The 13,597-nt window shown below is 49.0% G+C and overlaps 1 protein-coding gene across 4 annotated transcripts in view; it reads right to left on the bottom strand.

The window, feature by feature from the left end:
* KIF5A (kinesin family member 5A) overlaps positions 1 to 4,967 on the bottom strand; it is a 231,481-nt gene extending 226,514 nt beyond the window's left edge. For all 4 annotated transcript variants that reach the window (XM_077297746.1, XM_077297749.1, XM_077297748.1 and 1 more), the window contains exon 1: positions 4,576 to 4,967. In XM_077297746.1, coding sequence (XP_077153861.1) covers positions 4,576 to 4,701 — 126 coding nt within the window. In that variant the 5' untranslated portion in view covers positions 4,702 to 4,967. The remainder of the gene's footprint in view (positions 1 to 4,575) is intronic.
* Positions 4,968 to 13,597: the final 8,630 nt, after the last annotated feature.

Below are 13,597 nucleotides of genomic sequence, written 5' to 3'. Positions count from 1 at the left end.
CGTAAAACTCGCATTACATACGGCACAATTATTCTCAATGGGGCTGCTCCTATTAGCCGTATATTACGGTTCAGTATTATACGGCTTTCTACGGCCGTACAAAATCGCAGCATGCTGCGTTTGTCAGCGTATTGCGCAAAAAAATCGCTAATGAAAGTCTATGGGGGCGAGAAAAATACGGATTCCACACGGACCTGCAGTGTGACTTGCGAGAAATACGCAGCGGTGTTAGTGAAAAGTCGGTAATTCAATTGCCGGCTTTTCATTTCTCCTGCACAAACCCGACAGGATATGAGACATGGTTTACATACAGTAAACCATCTCATATCCCCTTTTTTTTTGCATATTCCACACTACTAATGTTAGTAGTGTGTATGTGCAAAATTTCAGCGCTGTAGCTGCTGAAATAAAGGGTTAAATGGCGGAAAAAATTGGCGTGGGCTCCCGCGCAATTTTCTCCGTCAGAATGGTAAAGCCAGTGACTGAGGGCAGATATTAATAGCCAGGAGAGGGTCCATGGTTATTGGCCCCCCCTGGCTACAAACATCTGCCCCCAGCCACCCCAGAAAAGGCACATCTGGAAGATGCGCCTATTCTGGCACTTGGCCACTCTCTTCCCACTCCCTGTAGCGGTGGGATATGGAGTAATGAAGGGTTAATGCCACCTTGCTATTGGAAGGTGACATTAAGCCAGATTAATAATGGAGAGGCGTCAATTATGACACCTATCCATTATTAATCCAATTGTTGGAAAGGGTTAAAAAACACACACACACATGATTTAAAAGTATTTTAATGAAATAAACACAGCGGTTGTTGTAATAATTTATTGTTCTCTCAATCCATCAGGAACACCCTCGCTTGGAAAAATAATAAACGCACAAGATACATACCTTCTGGTGAACCGTCTCGTCCCACGAAGTAATCCATCTGAAGGGGTTAACTAATATTACAGGCAGGAGCCCTGCTAAATGCAGCGGTGCTCGTGCCTGTAATCCCCGGCGAATGAATGAAATGTAGGTCATTGACCTACATTTCCTTCAGTCGCGGTGATGCGCCCCCTGCTGGATGTCCTCATATGACCTGGAGCGTGGGAAAAAGTTCCCAGGCTGCAGTTCATGAGAACATCCACCAGAGGGCGCCTCACCGCGACTCAATGTAAGTACAGATCCTGCTTTCCTTTCAGCACCCGGGGATTACAGGCACGGAGCACAGCTGCATTAGCAGGGCTCCTGCCTGTAATATTAGTTAACCCCTTCAGATGGATTACTTCGTGGGACAAGACGGTTCACCAGAAGGTATGTATCTTGTGCGTTTATTATTTTTCCAAGCGAGGGTGTTCCTGATGGATTGAGAGAACAATAAATTATTACAACAACCGCTGTGTTTATTTTATTAAAATACTTTTAAATCATGTGTGTGTGTGTTTTTTAACCCTTTCCAACAATTGGATTAATAATGGATAGGTGTCATAATTGACGCCTCTCCATTATTAATCTGGCTTAATGTCACCTTACAATAGCAAGGTGGCATTAACCCTTCATTACCCCATATCCCACCGCTACACGGGAGTGGGAAGAGAGTGGCCAAGTGCCAGAATAGGCGCATCTTCCAGATGTGCCTTTTCTGGGGTGGCTGGGGGCAGATGTTTGTAGCCAGGGGGGGCCAATAACCATGGACCCTCTCCTGGCTATTAATATCTGCCCTCAGTCACTGGCTTTACCACTCTGGCGGAGAAAATTGCGCGGGAGCCCACGCCAATTTTTTCCGCCATTTAACCCTTTATTTCAGCAGCTACAGCGCTGAAATTTTGCACATACACTACTAACATTAGTAGTGTGGTATATGCAAAAAAAATGGGGATATGAGATGGTTTACTGTATGAAAACCATGTCTCATATCATGTCGGGTTTGTGCAGGAGAAATGAAAAGCCGGTAATTGAATTACCGGCTGTTCACAGATATCGCGCTGAATGAAATCTAAATACAGAATATATATATATGTGTCTCAATGACATATATATATATATATACTGTATATATGTTTTCCCGAACATTTGAGCACATAAATCTATTAGATGTCGGTTTTGCAAGCCTGCGCGAAAATCTCGCAGTACGGATGCCATACGGATTACATACCGAGGATGCCATGCGCAAAATACGCTGACACACCCTGACTACGGATCACTATTTTGGGAACATTTCTCCGTATTACGGCCATAGTACGGACGTAAAAAACGGACCGTATTGTCTTACGCCGAGTGTGACGCCGGCCTAAGTGCTCAATGTACAGTGCCGGATAAATGTGATCCCAAACGTTATTTAAAATTTTCCCAATAAAAGCTTTATATAAATCCACAAAAAAAGCAAGTCCTCACTCAGGTCTGTCATCTGTTAAAGGAAATATAGGGGGCTTCCACGTTACTGATAGCACAAAGGCTCTGGAAAAGCAAAATGGCTCCTCACCCACCAAAAGAAATCCAACAAATTCTGCACTCCCATATCAAAATGCCCCCTCTCCCTTCGGAGCCCCACAGTGTACCTTAACCACATTTACCGTCCATGTTTGGCATTTCTGGAGCGATGAGAGCCTGCCTAATGTACAGGTGCGTGTCTCCATAAGCAAGGGCTGGGCATAACCTACTGGTCACTACAATGTTCGGCACTACACTTGTAGATAAATTCAGAATAATTTAAACAATGGAGTAATTTGACTTTTTGAACACAAAATTAGCTGGAATCATTAGCGGACGCCATGTCCAGTTTGGCGAGCTCCTGATGTTTCCCCACAAGTGACCCCATTTTGGAAACTAGATCCCTTAAGGAATGTATCTAGAAAAAAGTAAGACTTTGTTCACACCATGCTATAAATGCTCGGCATCACGTATACACCAGGAAAAGCTCACTGATGAGTATGTGTAACGCAGGCGTGGCATCCATCAGCCACAGACTTACATGTGAAAAATGTGACCATTTAATGAATAAGCCTTTTACTAAATACTGCAGGACAGAAAACGCTTTTGTGATTTACTGACATATAATGGTATGAACAGAGTGTAAGTGTCCTCCTGCAATACAGGTCCTCAGATACGCTGGTAGTAAACGAGCTGCTGACTGATTCCAACCACAACCGGCCCAGCAATGACTGAAGCCGCAGATTATAATCCAGGCTATAATCTGTCAACGTTATAATAAACTGTATGGAAAATTCAAGCCCTTTAATTTAGTTTTATATGAAAATATTATTAAAAATAAACATTTCACCCTAATAAATAATCTAATAAATAATAATGAGATATTAGTGTTTGCCAGGCACCACTGGCAGAGATACTCAGGAGGACGGACCTTGCTCCACAACCCTCAATACACGTTACTCTGTGTTATTTTATCCATTCACAATATGAAGGGTTGAGAGGCAGAAATGGCAGAACGGCTCTGGGCGTGGATGGAGTGTACAGGACCAACGCACTCATGAAAGGAGCATCTGTGACACGTCAACACTATGGCCTAGTGACCTTGGGCAGGTCACACTCATCACTCATCGGATAAGTCAGACCCATCTGTACGGCATTATATACAGGGCATCTGCCAGATCAGGGAGGAACCGACTGTGCAGGGAAGTGACCGCACGTCTCCACCCTGATGCTGCATTTACACAGGATGATGAGGATGGTAGTGGTGATGATGTGGGCATGAAGATGAGCATAGTGATGTGGTGATGGTGAGGATGGTGGTGGTGATAATGAGGATGACGGTGGTGATGATGATGAAGATGACGGTGGTGATGATGATGAAGATGACGGTGGTGATGATGAGGATGATGATGAAGATGTTGGTGATATGGATGGTGAGGATGATGGTGATGAAGATGGTGAGGATGGTGGTGATGATGATGAATCTGGTGGTGGTGATGATGAGGATGGTGGTGATGATGATGAGGATGGTGGTGATGATGATGATGGTGGTGGTAATGAGGATGGTGATGATGAAAATGATGAGAATGGCGGTGATGATGATGAGAATGATGAGGATGTTGGTGGTGATGACGATGAGAATGATGAGGATGTTGGTGGTGATGATGAGGATGGAGGTGGTGATGTGGGAATGATGAGAATGGTGGTGGTGATGATGAGGATGGTGGTGATGATGAGGAGGATGTTGGTGGTGATGATGAGGATGGTGGTGGTGATAGCACTGCAGGATGATGCCATTTCTATTCCTGGCTTTGTCCACAGCCCCAGGTGACAGCAATGTGTAGTGACAGAGCCATAGTGACAGGGGTCTGTGAGCAGGTCCGCTAGGGGGCGCTGTGTGACGCTTCGCATAAACAAGGAGAGGTAGAACTGCGGCCGTCACATCTGACATGTTTGCACCCGGCTGTATACAGCTATACACCATAGATGTTACCGCACTGACCTCCGGGCTTCGCACACCCCAATATAACGCTGCAGCCCCACTGCTGCCACCACCCCTGTGAGGCTGCAGCAGCTGTAGCGCATTGCAGAGCAGAACTCGGCACCCCATGCCTGCCAGCCTGTATGGAGGGCACCGCCACACCCTGCACAATGCACTCACCCCGACCACCACGCAGTCGTCCCCCTGGAACACGGGCAGGTACTTGTCTCCTCTCTGCACTTCCGACTGACTCAATGGACGAAACCTGCACAGGACCTTGATGCTGCACTCGTTGTTCTCGGCCATGATGGGAGAGGATCGGGCTGCGGGCACAAATCACGGATGGCAGGAGCGGCGCAGGCGGAGGGTGAGGGAGAGCCGGGATGAGAGAGGGTCAGCGCCGCTGGGATGGAGGCTGCCTGGAGACTGATGATGGAGGAAGGCGCTGAGCATGGAAGGGGCAGGCGGCTCTCATCTGCAGCCGGTGTCTCCGGAGGATGGACGGGATGCGGCGGCGGCGGCGGCGGCGGAGTCCTCTCTGTCTTCTTGCAGTGTGATGCCGCCCGAGCACCGCTGTGGAGGCTGGCGCCGAGTCACGTGATCGGAGGGGGACTAATGCAGCTGTATGGAGGGAGGACGGCGCTGAGGGGCTGGAGATGACATGCAGGAGGGGACTGATGGGAGGGAGATGCTGTGCAGGAGGAGAGGACTGATGGGAGGGAGATGCTGTGCAGGAGAGGACTGATGGGAGGGAGATGCTGTGCAGGAGGAGAGGACTGATGGGAGGGAGATGCTCTGCAGGAGAGGACTGATGGGAGGGAGATGCTCTGCAGGAGAGGACTGATGAGAGGGAGATGCTCTGCAGGAGAGGACTGATGGGAGGGAGATGCTCTGCAGGAGAGGACTGATGGGAGGGAGATGCTCTGCAGGAGAGGACTGATGGGAAGGAGATGCTCTGCAGGAGAGGACTGATGGGAGGGAGATGCTGTGCAGGAGGGGACTGATGGGAGGGAGATGCTCTGCAGGAGGGGACTGATGGGAGGGAGATGCTCTGCAGGAGGGGACTGATGGGAGGGAGATGCTGTGCAGGAGGAGAGGACTGATGGGAGGGAGATGCTGTGCAGGAGGGGACTGATGGGAGGGAGATGCTCTGCAGGAGGGGACTGATGGGAGGGAGATGCTCTGCAGGAGGGGACTGATGGGAGGGAGATGCTGTGCAGGAGGGGACTGATGGGAGGGAGATGCTCTGCAGGAGGAGAGGACTGATGGGAGGGAGATGCTCTGCAGGAGAGGACTGATGGGAGGGAGATGCTGTGCAGGAGGAGAGGACTGATGGGAGGGAGATGCTCTGCAGGAGGAGAGGACTGATGGGAGGGAGATGCTGTGCAGGAAGGGACTGGTGGGAGGGAGATGCTCTGCAGGAGGGGACTGATGGGAGGGAGATGCTCTGCAGGAGGGGACTGATGGGAGGGAGATGCTCTGCAGGAGGGGACTGATGGGAGGGAGATGCTCTGCAGGAGAGGACTGATGGGAGGGAGATGCTCTGCAGGAGGGGACTGATGGGAGGGAGATGCTCTGCAGGAGGGGACTGATGGGAGGGAGATGCTCTGCAGGAGGGGACTGATGGGAGGGAGGTGCTCTGCAGGAAGGGACTGGTGGGAGGGAGATGCTCTGCAGGAGGGGACTGATGGGAGGGAGGGGCTCTGCAGGAGGGGACTGATGGGAGGGAGATGCTCTGCAGGAGGGGACTGATGGGAGGGAGATGCTCTGCAGGAGAGGACTGATGGGAGGGAGATGCTCTGCAGGAGGGGACTGATGGGAGGGAGATGCTCTGCAGGAGGGGACTGATGGGAGGGAGATGCTCTGCAGGAGGGGACTGATGGGAGGGAGATGCTCTGCAGGAGGGGACTGATGGGAGGGAGATGCTCTGCAGGAGGGGACTGATGGGAGGGAGATGCTCTGCAGGATGGGACTGGTGGGAGGGAGATGCTCTGCAGGAGGGGACTGATGGGAGGGAGGTGCTCTGCAGGAAGGGACTGGTGGGAGGGAGATGCTCTGCAGGAGGGGACTGATGGGAGGGAGGGGCTCTGCAGGAGGGGACTGATGGGAGGGAGATGCTCTGCAGGAGGGGACTGATGGGAGGGAGATGCTCTGCAGGAGGGGACTGATGGGAGGGAGATGCTCTGCAGGAGGGGACTGATGGGAGGGAGGTGCTCTGCAGGAAGGGACTGGTGGGAGGGAGATGCTCTGCAGGAGGGGACTGATGGGAGGGAGGGGCTCTGCAGGAGGGGACTGATGGGAGGGAGATGCTCTGCAGGAGGGGACTGATGGGAGGGAGATGCTCTGCAGGAGAGGACTGATGGGAGGGAGATGCTCTGCAGGAGGGGACTGATGGGAGGGAGATGCTCTGCAGGAGGGGACTGATGGGAGGGAGATGCTCTGCAGGAGGGGACTGATGGGAGGGAGATGCTCTGCAGGAGGGGACTGATGGGAGGGAGATGCTCTGCAGGAGGGGACTGATGGGAGGGAGATGCTCTGCAGGATGGGACTGGTGGGAGGGAGATGCTCTGCAGGAGGGGACTGATGGGAGGGAGGTGCTCTGCAGGAAGGGACTGGTGGGAGGGAGATGCTCTGCAGGAGGGGACTGATGGGAGGGAGGTCCTCTGCAGGAAGGGACTGGTGGGAGGGAGATGCTCTGCAGGAGGGAACTGATGGGAGGGAGGTGCTCTGCAGGAGGGGACTGGTGGGAGGGAGATGCTCTGCAGGTGTCTAATGGGAGGAAGATGCTCTGCAGGAGGTGTCTAATGGGAGGGAGATGTTCTGAGGAGGGGACTAATGGGAGGGAGATGCTCTGCAGGAGGGGACGGTGGGAGGGAGATGCTCTGCAGGTGTCTAATGGGAGAGTGATGCTCTGCAGGAGGGGACGGTGGGAGAGTGATGCTCTGCAGGAGGGGACTGATGGGAGGGAGATGCTCTGCAGAAGGGGACTGGTGGGAGGGAGATGCTCTGCAGGTGTCTAATGGGAGGAAGATGCTCTGCAGGAGGTGTCTAATGGGAGGGAGATGTTCTGAGGAGGAGACTAATGGGAGGGAGATGCTCTGCAGGAGGGGACGGTGGGAGGGAGATGCTCTGCAGGAGGGGACGGTGGGAGGGAGATGCTCTGCAGGAGGTGTCTAATGGGAGAGTGATGTTCTGCAGGAAGGGACTGATGGGAGGGAGATGCTCTGCAGGAGGGGACTGGTAGGAGGGAGATGTTCTGCAGGAAGGGACTGATGGGAGGGAGATGTTCTGCAGGAGGGGACTGATGGGAAGGAGATGCTGTGCAGGAGGGGACTGATGGGAGAGTGATTCTCTGCAGGAGGGGACTGATGGGAATTAGATGCTCTGCAGGAGGGGACTAATGGGAGAGTGATTCTCTGCAGGAGGGGACTGATGGGAGAGTGATTCTCTGCAGGAGGGGACTGATGGGAGAGAGGTTCTCTGCGGGAGGGGACTGATGGGAGAGTGATGCTCTGTAGTATGGGACTGATGGGAGAGTGATGCTCTGCAGGAGGGGACTGGTGGGAGGGAGATGTTCTGCAGGAAGGGACTGATGGGAGGGAGATGTTCTGCAGGAGGGGACTGATGGGAGAGAGGTTCTCTGCGGGAGGGGACTGATGGGAATTAGATGCTCAGCAGGAGGGGACTAACGGGAGAGTGATTCTCTGCAGGAGGGGACTGATGGGAAAGAGATGCTGTGCAGGAGGGGACTGATGGGAGAGTGATTCTCTGCAGGAGGGGACTGATGGGAGAGAGGTTCTCTGCGGGAGGGGACTGATGGGAGAGTGATGCTCTGTAGTAGGGGACTAATAGGACAGTGATGCTCTGTAGTAGGAGACTGATGGGAGAGTGATGCTGTGCAGCAAGTGTCTAATGGGAGGGAAATGCTCTGCAGGAGGTGACTGATGGGAGAGAGGTTCTCTGCGGGAGGGGACTGATGGGAGGGAGATGTTCTGCAGGAGAGGACTGATAGGAGAGTGATGCTTAGTAGTAGGGGACTGATGGGAGGGTGATGCTGTGCAGCAGGTGTCTAATGGGAGGGAAATGCTCTGCAGGAGGTGACTGATGGAAGAGTGATGCTGTTCCCATCAGGCTACGTCTGCAGTCACTGAAGTAGTCTCTCGTCACACGGCGCCTGTGTTCAGACTTAAAATAAAAAATAAAACATGTAAAATAATTAAATATATATCCAAAGAAAAATAAAAAAAACACATAATACTCACCTAACAACCAATCCCTGATTCCCTTGTCTCCTATAAAAAATTAAAATTAATAAACTACCATATACAGCCTGCCCGCTGTAGTCTACGTAATCCATAGTTTCCCATGGCGATCTCACTTGTAGAACAGTCACATCAGGAGATGTGACCGCTCTAATCGGCCGCCGGCGATACACTGACCGGAGCGTCATCGCTCCCGCAGAATATAATGCTAAGCTGCCGTGAGAGAGGTCACACGAGTTCATCAGCTGTTCTCAGGCAGTGGTGGTGACGTGAGATCACCAGAGTTCATCACTGGTGTTACCTCTCTCACAGCAGCTCAGATATACACTGCAGGAGCGATTACCTCCTGTGTCAGTGTGTAGCCAGCTGTCCTTGAGAGCACACCAGTGACTGCTTTGAAAGTCATCAGGATTGCAGTGGGACATTATTGATTATTATCTTCTCTGTGGACAGATGAGGAATATTGTTGTTTATTATTTTAATTCATTTACAGGAGACGTTGACTTCAGTGGAATGGGCGATGACATGAGTATGGTTAAATTTAGATTCAATAAAGGAGTTTGTGTCATTATTTCAAAAAAAGGACTTTATTCTGGGGGGGTGTTCTTTTATAATATCACTATGGGGTCAGTACAACCATTACTAACCTCTAAGCTTGATGACACATGACAATACAAGCCCAGAGGTTAGTAATGTGACAATGTCACTTGACCTCAACCCCCCCACCCATTACCCCACTTGCCACCGCACCAGGGAAAGTGGGAAGAGTGAGGCTACAAGCCAGATTTGGTTGCATCTTATTGATGAACCATTTCTGGGGTGGCTGATGATGTTTTTAGTCTGGAAGTGGGTCAATAAGTAGATAGATAAAATTCTAGTGAAGTGAGTTCACTGGTTGTGAACTTGCATGACCTGTCTGAAGGCACCGCGAGCAGGAGAACTTTCTCACGCTCGCAGTGCCGTCGGAGAATAGTTCACAGCGAGACACTGAGCACAAGGTGCTCAGAGTCTGCTGGATGACAGACTGTATGGTCGCAACATGCAACCATGCAGCTTGCCATCTAGATGTAGCAGAGCTGGACCCATCGTGGGACAAATGGATTAGCAGCATCTCTGCGGAAAGGTAAGGAATATTGTTGTTTTGTTTAACTCTTTTGTAGATGACAAGGATGTCGAGGGAATGGGCGAGGTCGTAAGTATGGTTTAATTAACATTTATTAAAGGAGTCTGTGTCATTCTTTAAATTAAAGGACTTTATTCTGGGTGTGTGTGTTTTTATACAATGTAACTATGGGGTTAGTAATAGTCACATTAGTCTTATTGACACCTCTCCATTACCAACCTTGGGGCTTGATGTCACCTGACAATACATAGGTGACATGAACCCCTCCCAACTATCACCCCACTTGCCACCGCCACAGGGCAAGTGGGAAGAGAGAAGCTAAGAGCAAGAACTGGCACATCTTAGAGATGCACCTTTTCTGGGGCGGCTGAGAGCTGACGTTTCTGGCCTGGCGGGAGGCGGTCAGGTATCCATGGCCCCTTCATAGTCTATTATTATCAGCCCACAGCTGTCTGCGTAGCCTTTGCTGGTTATTAATTATAGGGTGACCCCACATCATTTTTTGGGGGCTCCCCCATTTTAATAGGCAGGAAAGGCTAAGTATACAGCTGTGAGCTGATATTTATAACCTGGAAATCTCCATGGGTATTACCCCCTTCCTAGGCTATAAAGATCAGCCGCAGCCATCGGATTTCCCTCTGCTGGTTAAGAAAATTATGTGGGAGTCCACACCATTTTATTCTGAAAGTTAATCTTTTATGAACCCCTTAACCCTCAAGGGTGGTTTGCACGTTAATGACCGGGCCAATTTTTACAATTCTGACCACTGTCTCTTTATGAGGTTATAACTCTGGAACTCTTCAATGGATCCTGATGATCTAACATTATTTTCTCATGACATATTGTACTTCATGATAGTGGTAAAATTTCTTTGATATTACCTGCGTTTATTTGTGAAAAAAATGGAAATTTGGCGAAAAGTTTTAAAATTTAGCAATTTTCCAACTTTGAATTTTTATGCCCTTAAATCACAGAGATATGTCACACAACATACTTAGTAAGTAACATTTCCCACATGTCTACTTTACATCAGCACAATTTAGGAACCAAAATTTTTTTTTGTTAGGGAGTTGTAAGGGTTAAAAGTTGACCAGTAATTTCTCATTTTTACAACACCATTTTGTTTTAGGGACCACATCACCTTTGAAGTCACTTTGAGGGGTCTATTTAATAGAAAATCCCCAAGTGTGACATCATTCTAAAAACTGCACCCCTCAAGGTGCTCAAAACAATATATTTAAGAAGTTTATTAACCCTTCAGGTGTTTCACTGGAATTTTTGGAATGTTTAAAAAAAAATGAATTTTTAACTTTTTTTCACAAAACATTTACTTCAGCTCCAATTTGTTTTATTTTACCAAGGGTAACAGGAGAAGTTGGACCCCAAAAGTTGTTGTACAATTTGTCCTGAGTATGCTGATGCCCCATATGTGGGGGTAAACCACTGTTTGGGCGCATGGCAGAGCTCGGAAGGGAAGGAGCGCCGTTTGACTTCTCAATGCAAAATTAACTGGAATTGAGATGGGACACCATGTTGCGTTTGGAGAGCCCTTGATGTGCCTAAACATTGAAACCCCCCATTAGTGACACCATTTTGGAAAGAAGACCCCCTAAGGAACTTATCTAGATGTGTGGTGAGCACTTTGACCCACCGAGTGCTTCACAGAAGTTTATAATGCAGAGCTGTAAAAATAAAAAATCATATTTTTTCACAAAAAAGATATTTTCGCCCCCATTTTTTTATTTTCCTAAGGGTAACAGAAGAAATTAGACCCAAAAAGTTGTTGTGCAATTTGTCCTGAGTACGCTGATACCCCATATGTGGGGGTAAACCACTGTTTGGGTGCCTGGCAGAGCTCTCGGAAGGGAAGGAGCGCCGTTTGACTTTTCAATGGAAAATTGACTGGAATTGAGATAGGACACCATGAAGCGTTTGGAGAGCCCCTGATGTGCCTAAACATTGAAACCCCCTACAAGTAACACTATTTTGGAAAGAAGACCCCCTAAGGAACTTATCTAGATGTGTAGTGAGAACTTTGAACCTCCAAGTGTTTCACTACAGTTTATAACACAGAGCCGTGAAAATAAAAAATAAAAATTTCCCACAAAAATTATTTTTTAGCCTCCAGTTTTGTATTTTCCCAAGGGTAACAGGAGAAATTGGACCACAAAAGTGAGTACGCTGATACCCCATATGTGGAGGGGGGATCACCGTTTGGGCACATGGCAGAGCTCGGAAGGGAAGGAGCACTGTTTAGAATGCAGACTTAGATGGATTGGTCTGCAGACGTCACGTTGCATTTGCAGAGCCCCTGATATACCTAAAGAGTAGAAACCCCCTACAAGTGACCCCATATTGGAAACTAGGCCCCCAAGGAACTTATCTAGATGTGTTGTGAGAACTTTGAACCTCCAAGTGTTTCACTACAGTTTATAATGCAGAGCCGTGAAAATAAAAAAATCCTTTTTTTTTCCACAAAAATTATTTTTTAGACCCCGGTTTTGTATTTTCCAGGGGTAATAACAGGAGAAATTGGACCCTAAAAGTTGTCCAATTTGTCCTGAGTACGCTGATACCCCATATGTTGGGGTAAACCCCTGTGTTGGCGCACAGCAGAGCTCGGAAAGGAAGGAGCACTGTTTTACTTTTTCAACGCAGAATTGGCTGGAATTTAGATCGGACACCATGTCGCGTTTGGAGAGCCCCTGATGTGCCTAAACAGTGGAAACCCCCCAATTCTAACTGAAACCCTAACCCAAACACACCCCTAACCCTAATCCCAACCCTAACCACAACCTTAACTACACCCCTAACCCGAACATGCCCCTAACCCTAATCCCAACCACACCCCTAACCCCAACACACCCCTAACCCCAACACACCCCTAACCCCAATCCCAACCCTAACCACACCCCTAAATCCAACACACCCCTAACCCTAATTCCAACCATAACCCTAACCACACCCCTAACCCTAATCCCAACCGTAAATGTAATCCAAACCCTAAGTTTAGCCCCAACCCTAACCCTAACTTTAGCCCTAACCCTAACTTTAGCCCCAACCCGAACTGTAGCCCCAACCCTAACTGTAGCCCTAACCCTAACTTTAGCCCCAACCCTAACTTTAACCCCAACCCTAACTTTAGCCCCAACCCTAACTGCAGCCCTAACCCTAACTGTAGCCCCAACCCTAGCTGTAGGCCCAACCCTAACTGTAGCCCCAACCCTAACTTTAGACCCAACCCTAACTGTTATGATTGAACTGGTGGTTAGGAGCACTAGAAATGACCAGATGAGCAAACTAGTAATACAGGACGAGCTCTGGGAAGTGGGAGCTCTGCTGACCGCAAGCCCTAATCCTATCACAGCAACTAGAAATAGCCGTGGAGCGTTCCTGACTCTGCCTAGACGCCTCTTCACAGCCTAAGAGCTAACTACCCCTAAAGATAGAAAATACAGCCTACCTTGCCTCAGAGAAATTCCCCAAAGAAATAGGCAGCCCCCACATATATTGACTGTGAGTTAAGATGGAAGTCACAAACACAGAAATGAAACAGGTTTCAGCATAGGAGGCCAGACTTAACTAAACAGACTGAGGATAGAAAAGGTATCTTTGCGGTCAGCATAAAACACTAACAAAAAAACCACGCAGAGTGTGCAAAAGATACCACCGCACCGACTCACGGCGCAGTGGTGCCACTCTGCATCCCAGAGCTTCCAGCTAACAGAACAAAATCATGATAGCAAGCTGGACAAAAACAATGATAACAAATAAGCTAGCAGAAACTTAGCTTTTGCTGAAGTAGACAGGTCATCTG

The sequence above is a fragment of the Ranitomeya variabilis genome, chromosome 3, assembly GCF_051348905.1.
Source record: "Ranitomeya variabilis isolate aRanVar5 chromosome 3, aRanVar5.hap1, whole genome shotgun sequence".
Lineage (NCBI taxonomy): Eukaryota > Metazoa > Chordata > Amphibia > Anura > Dendrobatidae > Ranitomeya > Ranitomeya variabilis.
This window is presented reverse-complemented; position numbering and strand designations above follow the sequence as displayed.